Source organism: Lodderomyces elongisporus, chromosome 1 (assembly GCF_030384665.1).
Source record: "Lodderomyces elongisporus chromosome 1, complete sequence".
NCBI classification, from domain to species: Eukaryota; Fungi; Ascomycota; class Pichiomycetes; order Serinales; family Debaryomycetaceae; genus Lodderomyces; species Lodderomyces elongisporus.
In genome coordinates this window covers 1859754-1877731 of record NC_083673.1, presented here as the reverse complement: position 1 = coordinate 1877731, position 17978 = coordinate 1859754, and the positions used below count along the sequence as shown (strand labels likewise).

The following is a 17978-nucleotide window of genomic DNA, read 5'->3' as shown; positions in this document are numbered from 1 at the left end:
AAAAAAACAAATGAGCCGCTATTTCTCTTTCCTCGATTTCACCCACTATGCGATGTGGCATGCCACATATTATGATTTGATTTAATTTGATTTAATATGATTTGGGATGCTATAACATGCCATCTCGCCAAATTAAACTCTACCAATATACCCAATTTATCAGATCTTGCATGACAACGAAAACCAATAGGACAAGTAGCATTAGCAATACAAAAAACTTGGATAAAAGTCACGTTGATATCCAAAATGGTATTTTGTACAATGTTCTCAAGCAAATACGCCATTTGGGCAACAATACGGACCCTGAACAACCAAACCTTATACCCGTATGGGCATGCACTGTTGATCCGCGACAAACAAAGAATTTACTAACGGTATTTAAAACTCATTATAACGATGAGCTGAATGAATCACTAAAGCATGTGAAACGAATGACAAAGATTAATGAACTGGATATTCAAGCTATAATATGTCCCTTTTCATCATTGGACGAAAAAGAAGTAATCATTGAAAAGTTTAGCGATGCAGTTGAGGTGAAATCCTTTGACATCATTAATATCCCGCAAAGAGGAGCAATGACAAAGGAGAAAAGTCTACAGTGGTCCAAAATATGGCCAATGGTATGGCGAGGCAACCCAAATCACCAGTTTTTGAAAACAACCACATTTGACATTGAGCAAGAACAATTGATGATTACAAAATTGCTTGATACATTGTCCACCATAAAGCTGAGTCGAGATGCACTGGTTACTATCATGGCAAGAGATATAGGCAATAACAAACTCGAAATTCAAACAATTGCAATCAATGATGGCGATCTGCGACCCACAAAGCATAGTGTTATGCAGGCTATTGATCAAATAGCCAAAGAAGAACTTGGTAAACGAGAAAAAGATGAGGAGGATTTTAATGGTGACGAGAAGAGGATAGAACGAGAAAGGGGCTATTTGTGCACCAATATGATTGTATACACCACTCACGAGCCATGTGTGATGTGCAGCATGGCTCTAGTTCATTCAAGAATCGTACGATGCACCTATTTAAAACCCGTGGCAAATGGTGGCGGAATGGAAAGTAGCTACTATTTGGGTGATCGCGATGGTTTAAATTGGAAGTTCAATATTTGGAGATGGCTTGGTGAACAAGAGTTGCAAAAACTTCAGTTGTTAACTGGAGAGAGTAAAAGAACAGAGTATTGATGGGAACCGTATAATTTGGAGGCGGGGAAAAAAGGCAATACAGGCGTACCAAGCATGTTTCTGGACCAATAACGTAGCATCAGACTCCTAATCATAGTAGCGTCAATTTATATAGATCTAGATATAGATATAGATATGGATATGGATATATAATACTTATACATACTTTTGTTTTGCGGTAGTAAACTACAAGTTTACGCGCAAGTTCGAAACATCTATTCCAAGTTTGTGTGTGTGTGCATATATATATGTATATATGTATATTTATCTATATGCAAACTTTTCTTTTCGCGCACAATCCAAAATTCGCAAATTGCGCAAAAACTGAATGAAAATGATGATAGAAAAATAAAAGAAGGAGAAAGAAGAAGGGAAAAAAAGGAAAAAAAGGAAAAAAACAAAAAAAACAAAAATAAGAAAATAAGAAAATAAGAAAACCTTCCCCATAAACATCAGCCTACCCAAAGCATAGACGTCAATATATCGAATAGACCTCGATGACCTCGTACGAACAATCATCGTTTCAGATTCAAGGTTTGGCCTCGAGTATATCCAAGAGGCTAGCCAGTGAAACCAATTCATTACTCGTGACTATAGTACCGACTGGTAGACAAGCTAAACGACACGCACAACAAATCAATTATGCTGAAGACTATGGTGATGATTTTGAGTTTGAATCTACACCTGGGGAGTTTTCTTATGCGGAGTCTAATGGGTACCGCAGTCGAAATTACATGGAGGCAAAGACTCAGGTGGATGTACAAAAAATTGGACCAGCAAGACCTACCCCAAGGATAAAGCTGCTCGACAATGATGTTTTAAGTAATAGCAACGCCAGCACCATCACGGCACAATCGTGTAAGCCGGAAGTGTTGGTCCCAATCAAGCTCAGTTTGGAAAGCTCAAATGCCAACCACAAGATCAATGACATATTCATGTGGAATTTGAATGAGTCGCTTATAACACCATCTGATTTTGCAGAAATATTATGTAATGACTTGGAATTACCCAATTCTATGGGCCAGCAGATTACTGATTCCATTACTCAGCAACTCGAGGAGTATTCATATGCATCGAACTTGACAATTCAAAGCAAAGATCCATGCAATGTTATCATTGACTTGTCAGTGAACCTCAATAAGCAACTATATCAAGATAGAATTGAGTGGGACTTGAACCAAAACCAAGTGACGCCAGAACAATTTGCAGAGATTGTTGTTGCTGATCTCGGACTTTCTTTGGAGTTTAAACTTGCAATATCGCATGCACTTCACGAAATTATCATCCGGGTCAAGAAAGAAATAGTAGATGGGTCATTTAATAACGAGATTCACAATCTACATTTGGTGAAGGGAATCATATTTGAACAGGGATTAAGAATTTTCACAGAGAATAGTATATCAAATGGAAATGATAAATGGGAACCTTCGGTTGAGATATTAAGCGCAAGCGAAATAGAACGGAGAGAAAACGAGCGTATTAGGAACTTGAGAAGATTAAAAAGAGAAAGTATGAGACGAGAATTCGATGAGAATCCAAATAAGAAAAGACACGTTGGGAGACCTAGGAAAGAAGAAGCTCCGGATTGGAAGTAGTGTTGACATGGCTTCTCAAACTTCATTAGTTCATCTTTGGAGAGGGCAACAGTCTCGAAGTTTAGGTTTGTATAATTTTAATTATGGCTTAGTTCCTTTCTTTTCTTTCTCTCTCTCTCTCTTCTTTCTGTACATTTTCGACAAAACGATTTAGCATCTTTTTAAATGGTTGTCCAGTTGATCTTTATAGGAAATGTGTCTTGTTTTCTTTTTCTTTTTTTTATTTTATTTCATTTTTGCTTGAAAAGGTATGTGCTATTCAGAATAGCATCAGTATTCCCTCGTGTATAGTAGTTGAGAGAATAGAATAATAATAAAAATCAAACAAAAAGAAAAGAAAGAAAGAAAGAAAGAGAAAAAAACTGTGGCAGTTATATGCTCGATATCGATACACAAAACTAATTCCGTTTTTTTTTTTTATTATTATTATTATTATATTTTTTTTTCCCATCTTTTTGAGATTGCAAACATACATCGAGGTTGTAAATCTGAAACTGTACTTTCTATTTAATGATTGGAAATTACGTTACTTAATTGGTCTATGCAAACAAATCACTTTCAACCTGTCTTAACATAAATCCATAGAAATTCTTTTTTTTACTTAATGGTGCGTTGTTGTTATGCACGTGTGAATATACTACCGCTTCTACTATTTGTATTACAGTTTTTTCAGCAATGTCGATTGATCAATGCAAATGAAACACAATCCGTATGGGACGCGTATGAGCAATCCCCATTGATGCCATCTGAGTTTCCGGTATTTGCAAGAGAGGAAGAACAAGGAAGTCAATCGTCGAAGGTTTCGATGAAAACTAGGGATCAAAGCAATGAATATTTACAATCACATTTGCAATTTGCTGAAGAAACTCAACCAGCATCAAGCAATGATAGTGTATCCTACAATGATTCTGTGATTGACGAATGCCATTTTATGTCTTTTGAGGAATGGAAGAAGCACAAGATTGGTTCATTAAACAACGGCTCTAGAAAACTTCAAAACAATAGCAAAACAACAGGGCAAGCCAAGAAAGGAAAGTTATTGTCATTAGCATCTGCATCGGTATCTGCATCAGGATCTTCATCAAAATCGATATTGCCTTTATCATCATCTTCACAATTATCAGCATCAGCAGCATCTCTGGGTCTGTCAGCGTCAGCATCCTCTTTATCCTACTCCTCCTTATCGTCATCATCTTTATCGTCAAAAAAATCCTCGGCGGAATCTGTTGATACGCCAAAGGAAGAGAAACCACTCAACGGCAAGGTCTATAAAGACAAATTCAATTTTGCTTCGATTGATTGCGGAGCTACTGTTGTAGAAACAAATGCGCAAGCAAAAGGAGCCTCGGCAATCTTGAAAGAAAACAAGGATACATATCTTCTCAATGAGTGTTCTGTCTCTAACCAATATGTCATTATTGAACTTTGCCAGGATATCCTAGTGGGCCAAGTGGCTCTTGCCAATTACGAGTTTTTTTCTTCAATGTTTCGAGATGTGAAAATCAGCGTTAGCGATAGGTTCCCAGCATCAAGCTGGAAAGTAATTGGAAACTACATGGCACTGAACACTCGTGAATTGCACGTTTTCAACATCAAGAACCCTCTTATCTGGGCCAGGTATTTAAAAGTGGAGATCACAAGCCACTATGGGAACGAGTTCTACTGTCCCATCTCGTTGATTAGAGTACATGGCAAAACCATGATTGATGAGTTAAAGGAAGATGAGGAAAACAACAAACAAGGCCATGAATTTGTAGTCGAAGAACTGGAAGAAGTTCTTGAGGAAACTTTGACCACCAAGCCTTCTTCTGTAGGTCGTGATGATAACGACTCATTGCTTCCAAATGAAAGTTACGACGAATGTAGAGTCATCCTTCCACACCTTCGACTTAACGAGTTTTTAAAAGATTTCAATGCATCAGACTCGGATACAAATCTTTTATGCTTGCCCACAGATATGGCTAGTGGTGCCACTGGTTCGTCAGTCTCCCTTCCAATTAGTACTGCTCATACATCGAGTATTACAACGACCCAAGATTCGATATACAAGAACTTTATGAAACGATTATCTTTATTGGAGTCAAATGCTACATTGTCCCTACTATACATCGAAGAGCAGCTGAAATTGCTCAGCACCGCATTCTCAAATCTAGAGAGGCGACAGAATAAAAAATTCAACCAGCTAGTAACATCGGTGAATGCGACATTGATGCACCAACTAATCTCATTCAAGGACTCGTATGACCTATTGCATCGACAGTATAGAGATGTTCTCAAAACACAAGCACAATCCTATAAGCAACACCTCGTTGATACAACGAGAGAGTTTGAGCAGTTTAAGGAGGAACTAACTTTCCAAAGACGAATTGTCATTTTCAATAGTTTGCTCATCATTTTCTTGTTGACATACTTGGTGCTAACACGTGATGTGGATTTTGACGTTCAACAACAAAAAAATGTCCATCTGGTTAATCATGAGCCAGCATCAATATCAGATACAATTGTTGTTCCTTCTAGTACAAACCATAGATCACGCAATTCAAGTTTGCATAAAAATGGGAAAACAACCACATGATATATATATATATATATATATATAAATATATAAAGATTTAGACTTAGGTATAGAGACAAAGTAATCCAATGAACTACTAATTATCTCCTTTTCCCTTAAATATATTTAGAACTAAAAGTCACGGAATCAAAAAAAGAATATTGTTTTACAAACTAAATACACTATTTACATGTAGTAAGAACTAAATTGAATGTCATTTCTTCTCCACTTCTCCGCCGCTCCTCCTCCACCAACTTCCATTTGCTCTCTTTATTTGTCTATTTGAATAAATCTCGGTTGAGCGTCTATGTTGATTTTTCTTCGATAAAGTGAAATAAAACAAAAAAACAAAAGAAAAAAATGAAAATGAGAATGAAAATAAAAATAAAAATAAAAAAAAGAGGCAAAAATGCATGTTCAAATTAATCACTCCCAATCAGAGTATTGACTTGATCTGCCCCCGCTGTAGCCACTGCGTCCTCCACGGCCTCTGCCGCTGTGGCCACCAGAATTCCCACCACGACCAGCGAAGGAAAATCTCTTTTCAGATCTATTTCCACCACCGCCAGAATACCTATTGCTGCCACCACTTCTTCCATAGCTTGATCCTCCATATCCACCATATCCACCGTTGTTACCCCCGCGCCCTTGCTCAAAAAACTCTCTTACAACGTCTCTGTTCAACCTTTTAATTAACGCAGATGCTGCACGCAGACTCAACTTTGCATCTGGTTTTTGTAAAATAGCACGGTATAAACTGACATTCTCAGCCACAAGATCATCTGCTCTAAGACGATAAGTCGAGCTGATTTGTGCCAAAAAGGACATAAGAGTGTAAAAGAAATCGTTTGCAACTTGTTCATCTGGACGCATACCTTCGAAAAAATCAATGGAATTGTCAATTTCGGAACTCTCGTGTACTTGTTCAAATGTAACACCTCTCTCAGAATTCAATCTTCTCACATAAGCCATTTCTGGTTGGGTAATAAACAAAACTGCTTTACCTTCTTTACCTGCTCTACCGGTTCTACCAACCTTGTGCACATAGTCGGCAATTTCAGAAGAAGGAAAAAGTTGTACAACATGAGTAACTCCTTTGACATCAATTCCTCTAGCGGCAACATCAGTCGTGATCAATATACCACTGTCATCCCTCTTGAAATTACTCAATGCTCTTTGACGTTGGCTTGCAGACCTCTTACCATGCAAATGGAAAATATCAATATCAACATCGTGCTTGTGGCAAGCTTCTGACATGTACGAATACAAAAACTCAACAGCAGTTTGTGTAGGTAAAAACACCATCATCTTCATATCTGGAGAATCCTTGACTAATTGGTTGACGTAATTGAAAAAAGAGCCAAATTTATCAATAGCATCTTTACACTTGTACATCACTTGATGAATATTTTCGTGGACTTCTGGGTCATCTTCTGGCACCGTGTTTATATAATCATATTTTTTGTTGATGTGCTGTTTAGCAAACTGGTCCAATCTTGCATCAACAGTGGCACTGAACAACAACGATTTTAATGGCTCTGCATCATCTGATCTGATCATTTTTATGGAGCGATCGATGCTATCCAAAGTTGGCTCAAATCCAACATCCAATAATCTATCTGCCTCATCGTAAACTCTATATTTTATATCTGTAAAAGCAGAGGCAAACAGTGGGGATCTAAGATCAGCCTCCAATCTACCTGGTGTGGCAATAACAATTTCACTTGGGTTTCTTGGGTTAAATGAGTTTTTCATACCTCCAATTACATAACTTATATGAGGTTTACGTGATCCTGAAATGCCTCGAAGAACTTTTTGATACTCATCGTAAATCTGCAATGCCAAGTCCCTAGTAGGCACAATAATAACCGTATCCACTCCGGAGCTCCTTCCACCACTAGCAATTTTTCTAGATACGGCACTCTGAAGTGTTGGGATCAAAAATGTAAGGGTTTTACCTGTACCCGTTTTGGCACGACACACCATACCTCTTTCTGTTTCAAGCAACGGCACAATAGATTTTTGCTGAATAGGTGTAAGGTCCTTAAAGTGTGCTCTGTCTAGAGCCCTTAGTATAACGTCATCGATAAGACCAGTGTTTTTAAAATCTTTAAACTGAGATGGATTGAAATCCTCAAGTGAAATTGCCGGTACCGACTTCCTATCGTTCTTATTGGTGTTGGTGTTGATATTCTTCTTCTTCTTCTTCTCCTCTTCTGATTTTGTCAACTCGGTTTGTTCTGTAACTTGAGAACCTTTGGCGGTCTCGCCAATTAGTTCATCCAAGTCCAACCCAAATCCTGCAAACTTGTCTTTTTTTGTCTCAACCTTTGCCTCTGTTTGACCCTTTGTGATATCTATAGGTGGACTTTTCAAATCATCACTTTTGTTGATAAAACTGTTGTGGAAACCACGTGAAATCACTGGAAAGTGGATCCTGTTGCTAACTAACACATTCTTTCTAAGCACTTGCTTCCCAAATCGAGCAATCATCATTCTTATCAAAAAAAGAAGGCCTTTGGTTTGGTTTGGTTTGGTTTGGTTTGGTTTGGTTTGGTTTGGTTTGGTTTGGTTTGATCTAGGTTTTTGGTTGGAAAATATGAGAAATAAAATTCAAAAAACGATTAAAGAAAATTGCCAGTAATTCAACGGAGGGGAAGATTGATTCCTAAATTTTGCAAACCTTTCAATATCTGAGAGATGCGTGGTTTTTGTGATATCTTCGCTGTGATGGTGAATGGAATGTCGTGAATTTTTTATTTCAAGAGAAAAAAAAATAGACATGAAAAAAGAAAGACAGCAGAAAAAAAGACCAGCTTTCTTTTCTTCCAGACACAGGTCACATGACCGCATATATATACATATATATATTTATATATATATGTATATATAAATATATATATTTATATATTTTTTCTCCTTTGAAACTCAACTTGTACTCCTGATTAGGAAATGAAATCGAACCGACTAAAATTGCTTGCCTAATTGAATTTTGACCTTACCATCAATTCATTTCAACCAATATCATTTACAGTACATTTTTCTGTCCTTTCTTTTTTAAATCTTCCCTTTTTTTCAAAAAAAAAATAAAAAAGCTTGTGATTGCTAAAATTTCCATATACAATTCCAAATGCAGCACTCAAATACCGGAGGAGGCTTTTTCTCCAAGATCAAGGAGAATTATAGTTCAAAGTTTGCTAATCTTTCGCTTGCTGGTGGAAACATTGAGAAAGATGGTGCTACTGAAGATGATACTCTTATTCACCGCTCATTTGTCAAATATTACGAATCGAAAGGCTTGGCATACCCTGAGTGGCTTGGGGTCAAAACCTTTGAGCTGCAAAACCATAACCAACCAACTCAGTATGGAAGATCGCTGAACTATAATTCGAAATTGGCGGCAAATTCAAATGGACCACAGAATGGACGAACACATGCATATAGGAACCATTCTGCACAAAGCTATGCGGATTCAGAGTTCCAGCCAGTTAGACAAGACAACCTTTTTAACAATAGCTATTCGCAAAGGAGCCTTAATCTGCTGCTGCAGCTGCAGATGCAGCTGCAACACGGGTTGGGACAAGCTCAATCTACACAGCCACAATCGGATTTGAGTAGAGGAAGTAGTAGGTCAAGCGCACCATCAGTTCAACGAAGTTCGAGTAGATTACAGGATATGTATAATAAATCTAGACAACAATCAGCTACATCGGGTTATTCATCTGCAAGATATAGTCGGTGATCACATCGGGAGATGACGATACTAATTGTGTTGATTGCTTTGCTATCATCAAAATCACCAAAAATTCACAGACCTCCTGCTTCATTCATTAGTCTATAGTTCTTTTCCCAAATATCCCGCGATTTGGTGAACCAATTTGGAAGCCTATGTTCAGCCGGCAACTTTAGTTTTATAGTTCCCACATTCTCAAACTTTTTAGGATATTTGTGTAGATTTTTGTAATATTTATACTCAACCGGCTTTGTAACAATTTCATTAAATGGATGAGATCCACTTCTCGATTCTTTGCGTTTGAGTTGAGGTGAAGTGCTACTCTCAATCGAGCCTGCGTGCAATAAGTTGTCATTATTTCGGAATTTGATATTCTTCATTGTATCTACAGAAGAACGACGACGGTCCATACCGCGAACAGCATTCAAATAATCTTGGCTATTTGAAAAACTATTGGTTCTGCTTGTACTACCAACAACACTAGCACTACCATGGCTACCAGTGTTAACAATGCCGCTGGTTGAAGTACCGCAACTACCGGTATTGGGTATCCTCACCATTCGTGGTGAAGTCCCATATTCATTTTCGGAATCATTATCGATAGAATTTCTCCCATTTGAAGAAAGTTGTGCTTGTTTGTCCTGACGCCTTTGCTCGACAAACTTGAGTAAATTTTCAGGAATTTGCGGTGATGCAGAAAGTAACTCATCGTCCATATCGTCCATATCATCCATGCTATCGTATTCTTCGCTATCGTCTTCTTGTTCATTTTCATCTTTATCATATTCTCTTTCTTCCTCGTCGTCGTCAATGGCTATGTCTTCTGTATTGTACCCCTTTATTCCAGATATATCGCCTTTCCTCTGTTTGCTTATTGATAACTCTCTTATCTTTTCTACGCCTAAATCAGTGCTGTATATTTGAGGACTTTTTTGTAAATGGGCAAGTTTCTCCAGGGCACTACTTATACTCTTTGCTCGGGACCCTATATTAGATGAGTTTCGTCGACTTCCAAACGGGCTTCTTTTCCTATTTTCGTATGGTATAAGTTCAATACTAATCAACTCAAGAAACGTCTCCGCAAAGTAATTATTCTTGTTTGAAGTACTATTGAAAATTCTATATTCATTCAAGATCAGATTAAAATTCCATTTTTGAATCTTGCGTAGGATCCCAACTAAGGTTGCTGTAGAGTCAACTATAAGAAGTGGATGTCGACGGCTGTTGAATATAAGTTCAAAAGATTTCACAATCAAATTCTTTTCGATAAGCATCCATTGATCTCGGCTTTTTCGAGATAAAGCAGCAATGGGCATTATAGCAGGCATTGTGGTATCCATTTGTTGCGATGATGATCTAGATGTGTTTGCAGTGTTTGAAGTGTTGGTAGAAGCAGCAGTCGCCGTTGCTGTGAAGCTCCCATCTTTATCCGCATTTGAAGCTACACTAGTTGTTGATTCAACTTCGTCATAATCTTCAATATCTGTCTTGGACAAAATCCCGGTATGCTGATGGTTGGAAATTTTTAAATCACCAAGGTTATAGAGTTCAATCTTGTTTGTTTCGAGAAAGTTGGATATCGATCTTGGTGGTTTTTCTGCATCTAAAACCACAATTGATTTGAGAGTGAGAGTTTCGAGAAACTGGAAGTTTTCAACTTCAATCTTGGAGCACCTGTAAACGCCAGGCTCAACTACTCCAAAATTTTCTGGTGAGACTAACATTTTGTTTTCGCTGTGTGATGAAGGACACGGTGGATCTAGCCAATGTGGTGATAGCTGCTATGTTAAATCTCAAACTTGTCGGATCAATGGTGTCAGGACCGACAAAAGGTAGCGTTTGATTTTTTTTTATTTACGAACCCATAAATTACACCTCAAAGTTGGGACTCTATACAAAACATAACGTCAAATTCCTATATTGAAACACTACGTGATTGATTTTATAAATACTTACACACATACATACATACATGTATATATATATATATATATATATATACATCTAATTTAAAGTTAGATAAATGTCTATTAGAAATAAATTTTAAAGAGGAAAATGGGAAAGAGACTAATTATAAAAAAATAAAAAACAATACTAAATTGTGTAAACTGGAAAATTAACCTCTGATCACCGTGTCATCAGGAATACCTTCGTACTCGCCAAAACCTTGCGACAAATTGATGTTCTGCAAGCATTGGGTCGCGGCACCTTTCAACAAATTGTCGATTGTGGCAACAATAACCACTCTGTCTTCGTTTGAATTAACTGCAAACCCACCAATAACCACTCCGTGCTTGCCACTGATGTCTTTTACCAAAGGAGCTTCTCCGCTTATTGTAATCAATTGTTCTCCTTGGTATCTATCTTGGTAGATGTTTCTGATCTCTCTTGATGTGAGGGAGCCTTTTTTGATTGGAATATTAATTGTGTGTGAAATACCTTGGAACCATTGTGCAACGTGTGGGGTAAAATCAACTTGTTGCTTCAACTGAGATGAGATTTCACGTTCATGAACATGATCTGTTAATGAGTATGGAATCAAGTTGTTAGAAAGCACATTGATGTCATTTTTGGGTGATGGTTTAGTACCTGCTCCCGAGTAACCTGAAACACCAAACACACTTGGCTTTGCCCCACCTTCTATATATTCAAGCAATGGAGCAATAGCTACTTGTGCGGCAGTCGCATAACATCCGGGGTTGGAGATTTTTTTTGCATTGGCAATAGTAGTACGATCATTCAATTCTGGTAAACCATAAGTCCATTGTCCTGTTGTATCAAAACGATAATCGGCTGATAAATCAACGATTGTTGATTTGGGATTATTCACGGAATCGATAATGTCAACAAATGGCTTACAAACACCATTTGGTAATGCCATCACCCATACATCCACCTCGCCGTTTTCCTCCAATTGTTTAATGTCCTCAGGTTGTAAGTTTGAATAAATAATATTGTCCTTATTGTAACCTTTAAGCTTTTGGCCTTCAAGTTCACGGGATGAGACATGCGAGATTTCCAAATATGGATGATTATCAATCAATTTGATCAAGTTTTGGCCAGTGTATCCTCTAGCCCCAATCAAGGCAACCTTCTTTTTTTCTTGGCTCTTACCCTCTCTCAATGGCGGGTTGGGGTTTGTAGCAGCAGTGGCAAAGGTTCTTCTGGTAGCATAATGGAATCCTCTCTTTTGCTGGTTTGACGAAAAAACGCCAGAATCAGTACCTGATGAAAGGGAAGAGCCAACAGCAGAATGGTCAAACTCCTTGATCAATTCAGCAGCTTCGGGTGTTTTTAAGCCGTACCAGAATAAGATTTGGCCGTTTTTGGCAAATGATCCATCGGATTTGGAAAAGTACCATGCCAAATTTGCATCGTTTTCATCAACAATCCAGCATAACGATTTAAAGTCTTTCTTGATAGAGTTAAAAATATTGTCAGTAACATTGTTCAACCAACCTGTCTTGGATGACAAGAATTTGTCCAACTTGGGGATTTTGCCATCTTCGTTCAACACAATGGCCAACACTTCCAATGGCTCGTCTCCATAGCTTTTGAACTTAACCGATTCCAAAAACTTCAAATATGAAGCAACGGATAATTTGCCAGCCTTGATCTCTGGGTCTCTCAATAAAGCTGTTCTCAACAAATCTGGGTTACCAAATTCTTGCAATGAATTTCTGTTGATCAATTTGTAACCTCTTCTGATTAAAGTACCTGCACCCGAGTCGGTAAACAATTCTTTTTGTAAATCGTCAACATCAATGATTGCCACCGAAGATGATCTTGGCAAGTGTTGCAATAAATCGTGAATCTCCTTAATCTTCAACTTGGTTCCGTATTTGACCCAGCTCTCCTTCATCAAATCTTCATACTCTTCATCCAAATTGATTATGGAGACCTTTTCACCAGTGTTTCCATTAATGATACCACCTTTTTCATTTAAGTAAACAATTTTCAAAGGTTCAAATTCACGAGCCAACTCGCCTGCAGCAACATCGGCATTGACATTCAACAATTGACCGCTTTCTGTTTCTGCCAAACTAGTCAAAATGGGCAAGTAACCAGCAGAGATTGCTGCTTCAACTGGTGACTTGTTGACTCCGGTGATTTTACCAACCAAGTCGTACTTGTCCTTGTTCAAATATTCTGCTTGAAAAACGCCAGCAGTGATTGGACGAGCATGAACACCAATTTTTTCCAAAGCGGTAACCAATCTCAAATTTTGTTCAAGGAAACATTTACGAACAACAGCCATTGTCTTGGGGTTTGTGATTCTGATACCATCGATATACTCTGGCTCAACACCTTCATTTTCCAATAATTCATTGATTTGCGGACCAGTTCCGTGCAAAACAATTGGGTACAAGCCAACATGGTACAAAAATGCCAAACAGGATGCCAATTCGTCCAATTGTTGAGTAATAATTGCACCACCAACCTTGATAACTGCAAATTGTTGCGAGCTAACCGACGTGAAATACTTTAAATATTGTTCAACTTCTCGTTTCGAACCAATATTATTGAGCAACTGGATAACAGTGGATTTTGTTGAGTAGTTGCGATTGCCTGCTATGGTGTAATTGGATGATGAGGCGAATGCTTTTGTTGCTCTTGTTGTTGTTGTTGTTGTTGTTGCTGTTGATTCTGCTAATGCTGACTTGTGTTGTTTGGTTAAGAAGCTATTAGCAACAGCTCTAGTAGATGTTGAGTTTTTCGCTACACAAGAACGTACAACATTGGATCTAGCGACCGACTTGTTGTATACTGCGGCCTGCTTCAACATTGGATAAATAGTTTATAACTGAAGAAAGGTAATGAAAAAAAAGGAAAGAAAACAAAGGAAAGAAATAAAAAATTTTGACCTTTGATCCTTATCAGTATAAGTTTTTTCAACTACTAAAAAAAAAATTTTCTCTGTGTGACAATAATATATATATATATATATTCCACTAACCTCTTCCCCCCCCCCCAACTCCCAAGCGATAAATTCTAAAATGAGTAATTTCCATTCTCACGTTTTTTTAGCTAACCGCCATGTACAATCTTTTTCTATCCCTTCGCAAATTTTTTATTATTTTTTTTATTTTATCTTTTTTTTGGTATTTATTGGTCAAGGCTAATATGCAGTACAAGTATATCTTACCAGAATTATACTTGTACTTCAAAAGGAAACGATCAACTATTGAACCAATAAGCCATTGATTCAATGAGATTGATAAAAGATATTATTACAGCAACTACAGAATAAAAATTGAACATAAAAAATACTCTGTAATAAAAACTAAATATTGAAATATCGAAGATCGAAACAATTAACAATAAATGTGCTTTGTTATCTCATCTTCCATTGACTTTGCATCCCTTTTATTTTTCTTTTTCTTTTTCTTATTCTTCAGTGTTTGAATTTTTTTTTGGTTCTGTCTTGTTTGGTTTGGTTTGGCGTTTCCCTGCTTCTTCACGCTCCTACTTGAGCTCCCAAGTCTCCATATATCCAGTTCAAAATTGGTTGGTAAACAACATACAAGAACAAAGTAAAATTCGAGATTTCTTTAGATAAAATCTGAACATCTTGAAGACAATACAGACAGTTGGCAAACAATTTAGCAATCTCATTTAGCACATCCTTCTCCCCTTTTTTACTCATTGCTGCAATCCATTTTTCTCGCAAAACACAAATAATAGACTCTGAATGAGACTTGTAGTAACTGACAAACCTTTTGTTTGCAACATGGTCTATCGACTCACTTGCTTGCGCCAATTGGTGCCGCGAAATATTGGTTCCAGTTAATGCTCGATACATCAGGCATATGCAGTTGACATTTATAAAACTGTTCAATTGCTGACTAAACTGGGAAAATTTATCTCTGTAATTTGCATTCAATTCGTCTGCCTCGTATTCATTACTTTTGTTCTCACCCTTGTTTCTACAACTGCCATTAGCAATTATAAAACAGAAATAGTGTTGAAAAAATTTGGCAGCGCCAGAATCATAGACTGGGCGGGTGGTCATAAGTCTGTGCACGCTGTTTCTATTCGATGCCTCAACTATGCATTCTGCCCGATAAGTATCCAAACTAAACTCCACCACTTGTCTTACCAGTTTATAAAACTTGGGAAACAACAAGTTTGGGTTTTGCGTGAATATGGAGTACTTGAGATTTTTGAAATTGGAACTAGATACTATAATATACAAGTTTTCAAACTTTTGAAAATCTTTTAAAGTATCAAATTGTGACTTTCTAATCCATTGCATAACAACATTATACTTCAACTGAATTGGATCAAGAATATCCACCTCCTCATCAAATTGGAACAATGCACCAATAGACAGCTTACTATAGTGTTCAATGAGCCTTTGGATCTTCAAAATACTTGGTAGTGAATCATCAATGCGAGGCAAAGAATGGATCGAAGTCGAAAACTCCAAATAAAAATCGTAAAGACATTCATAGATTGTTTTAAGGTCCATGGAATCAATGTCAACCACTGAATCGATTAAAGAAACATAGTCCAATTTTCGTTTACCAATATTGAACACATTTTCCCCCATGTAGCCACTTTTCAATTTGGCAGGGTACATGCGCTTATTGCAATACTCATAAAAGTACAAAGACATCCAATATCCTCTCCACTTGTCAATCGGTAACATCTCAGGAATATGGAACTTGATAGTGTCAAAGCAAATAAAATTGGCCTTGTTTTGTATAAAGCTGGGGATTTGGTGTCTTGAAGACTCGATATAAAGCTCCTTAATGCGGTACTTTATACTTTTTGTAAATTCAACAACCTTGTCCAATTCATTATAATCTTGTAGCCATTGTATATTGTACTTATTTAGAAGTAATAATTCCAAACGCAACTTTCTTCTCTGGTCTTTGATTGATTTGTTTACTACGTTTTGTTGACCAATTTCCAGTGCCAGCTCCAAATCCAAATCCAAATCCAAATCCAAATCCAGGTCCAGTTCTAATTCGCAGTCTTCCATATCCCATTGCTTCAGCTCTTGATCCTCCTCTTGTCCATACCCACGACTACATCTTTGTTCACGCTCACGCTCACATTCGCGTTGCACAATCTGTAAATGCTGGTCGGCAATGGCAATAGAAGAGTCAAGTAAGCTCCTGACACCCTCAAAGTGATTCCATTTGAAGATATTGAAAATGAATTTGTAAATGGTCCAATACTGCTTAAATTTCCATATAGTTTTTGCCATTTCACTATTAGCATTAAAGTTACTAATACGAGAAGGAAGAGCTAAAAGCTCAATAAAAGTATTGAATTGTTCCAAAAGGCAAATGCTTGCTTTGTATAGCATGACCCAAATGCAATTTCTGTAAAAATTCTCTTCTTCCTGATAATTTTTATCATTTTGATAAAAACAAGTCAAATTGCAATTAAAACCAGGGTGGCACAGGTTATTTGTCATGCAATCATTGAATTCGGCAAGCATAATAAAGCAGTAAAGAAACATTTTAATCTCATATTGGTCCAGAGCAATGTTTAGATATTGGATGATATAACTTAAACTTTGCTTGATGTTTGAATCTGAATTGAGTATTGTCAAGACCAGCTTGAACGGCAACTTGTCAATTTCATTCAAAAATTTGGACAGTAAAAGACTCTGCAATTGTTTTTGAAAGATTCGTTTTCGACATTGTCGTTGGAAATAAATAATATTACTAGTAATGGAATTGGAACTGGAACTGGAACTGGAACTGGAACTGGAACTGGAACTGGAACTGGAATCGGTAATATGGTGTGAGATGTCCTCTAGCGTGTGATACTCGACATCACCATCATTCCTGAATACAATGGCATTAGCTAATGATTGTTTGAATTCAAAAGAGATATTGTTTGCACCGCTATTATCATCAGCTGATGTGTTTGCTCTTTTGTCATTATTCATAAATTCTAATTCCTTATGTCCCTTTGCAAATCTTCTAGCCCTATCCCTTATCTCTTGCAAGAATCCATCTCTTCTGCCTCTTGCTTTTTCCAACTCCTTGGAGAACCGTGCTGATTGCATCTGCAAAAGTCGAACCTGTTCTTCTCTGTTGTGCTTGATCTTCTTCAAAATACGATTGTTTTGAGCACAGACCTTTAATTGCACGTTTCGAATATGAGTTTGTCTTCTTATATGGTTCCGTGTCTTGTCTTTTGGAGGTGATTTGATGATGGGGGTCAAGTTCTTGAGAATGTCATTGGGGAGTTGGAAATTGGAGAATACTCCATCTGAAACGTCATCATTTGCAATGTCCTTCCTATCAGTTTGATGGCGGTCATATTTGTTTGATCTCGGAGGAGTTTTTGGTTGTTTGAGGTTTTGGTGATGTAATTGATTGTCCTGATTTCCTAGACTGAACTCAGAACATTGTTGTGTTGCAGAAGGAAACAGCAGAAACAGATGAAACTGTTGTTTCAAAGGACGTCTCTGTTTATCAAGTTGTGCTCCTCTCAGTGCCTGCAGTTGAGGTGCTGGTGGTGATGCGGGTGGTGACGAATGTAATTGTGGTTTCGTTTGGGGTTGCAGTTGCGGTTGCAGTTGCGGTTGCAGTTGCGGTTGCGGGGTTACGGACCTTCCGTCTTGTTCTTGTGATCTTTCCGTTGTTGCCATTGATTCTTTCTTTTTTTTTTTGCTTCTTCTTCTTTTGTCCTTCAAAAGTTCACTTTAAAGGTTTGAATTTGTGAGTTGTGAGTTGTGAGTTGTGATAGGGACTAGTGTATAGTGCATCGAGTTTGTTTATAAACTTGTCTGTACAAACTTATAGGTTGATCACTGATAAGTGTACAGCTTGTGTATATAAAGAACTTATTTTGGTGTTTAACTTGTTGTTGTGGAAAAGTATCTAGAGGTGTTAAGAAGCATTTTAGAATAGGATAATAGTGGAGATAAG

General features: G+C 37.4%; 8 protein-coding genes across 8 annotated transcripts; 4 read left to right on the top strand and 4 right to left on the bottom strand. All coding sequences in view use genetic code 12, as the record gives it.

Annotated features, from left to right (window-relative positions):
• Positions 1-170: 170 nt before the first annotated feature.
• TAD3 (tRNA-specific adenosine deaminase subunit tad3) lies at positions 171-1199 on the top strand (the record flags this gene model as incomplete). Its single annotated transcript, XM_001528126.2, has 1 exon — positions 171-1199. One exon carries the CDS (start codon positions 171-173, stop codon positions 1197-1199), a length of 1029 nt encoding a protein of 342 aa, XP_001528176.2.
• Positions 1200-1696: 497 nt separating this feature from the next.
• Positions 1697-2794, top strand: SFH1 (Chromatin structure remodeling complex protein sfh1; the record flags this gene model as incomplete). The annotated part of the gene is made up of 1 exon (XM_001528125.1): positions 1697-2794. The coding sequence occupies one exon, from the start codon at positions 1697-1699 to the stop codon at positions 2792-2794; it is 1098 nt and encodes a 365-aa protein (XP_001528175.2).
• A 739-nt stretch (positions 2795-3533) lies between these two features.
• On the top strand, positions 3534-5369 carry PVL30_000668 (uncharacterized protein; the record flags this gene model as incomplete). The annotated part of the gene is made up of 1 exon (XM_001528124.2): positions 3534-5369. One exon carries the CDS (start codon positions 3534-3536, stop codon positions 5367-5369), a length of 1836 nt encoding a protein of 611 aa, XP_001528174.2.
• A 405-nt stretch (positions 5370-5774) lies between these two features.
• Positions 5775-7844, bottom strand: PVL30_000667 (uncharacterized protein; the record flags this gene model as incomplete). The annotated part of the gene is made up of 1 exon (XM_001528123.2): positions 5775-7844. The coding sequence occupies one exon, from the start codon at positions 7842-7844 to the stop codon at positions 5775-5777; it is 2070 nt and encodes a 689-aa protein (XP_001528173.2).
• Positions 7845-8478: 634 nt separating this feature from the next.
• Positions 8479-9090, top strand: MSO1 (Putative component of the secretory vesicle docking complex; the record flags this gene model as incomplete). The annotated part of the gene is made up of 1 exon (XM_001528122.2): positions 8479-9090. The coding sequence occupies one exon, from the start codon at positions 8479-8481 to the stop codon at positions 9088-9090; it is 612 nt and encodes a 203-aa protein (XP_001528172.2).
• A 65-nt stretch (positions 9091-9155) lies between these two features.
• PVL30_000665 (uncharacterized protein) lies at positions 9156-10805 on the bottom strand (the record flags this gene model as incomplete). The annotated part of the gene is made up of 1 exon (XM_001528121.2): positions 9156-10805. The coding sequence occupies one exon, from the start codon at positions 10803-10805 to the stop codon at positions 9156-9158; it is 1650 nt and encodes a 549-aa protein (XP_001528171.2).
• A 392-nt stretch (positions 10806-11197) lies between these two features.
• ARG5,6 (Protein arg5,6, mitochondrial) lies at positions 11198-13867 on the bottom strand (the record flags this gene model as incomplete). The annotated part of the gene is made up of 1 exon (XM_001528119.2): positions 11198-13867. The coding sequence occupies one exon, from the start codon at positions 13865-13867 to the stop codon at positions 11198-11200; it is 2670 nt and encodes an 889-aa protein (XP_001528169.2).
• Positions 13868-14539: 672 nt separating this feature from the next.
• PVL30_000663 (uncharacterized protein) lies at positions 14540-17698 on the bottom strand (the record flags this gene model as incomplete). The annotated part of the gene is made up of 1 exon (XM_001528118.2): positions 14540-17698. The coding sequence occupies one exon, from the start codon at positions 17696-17698 to the stop codon at positions 14540-14542; it is 3159 nt and encodes a 1052-aa protein (XP_001528168.2).
• Positions 17699-17978: the final 280 nt, after the last annotated feature.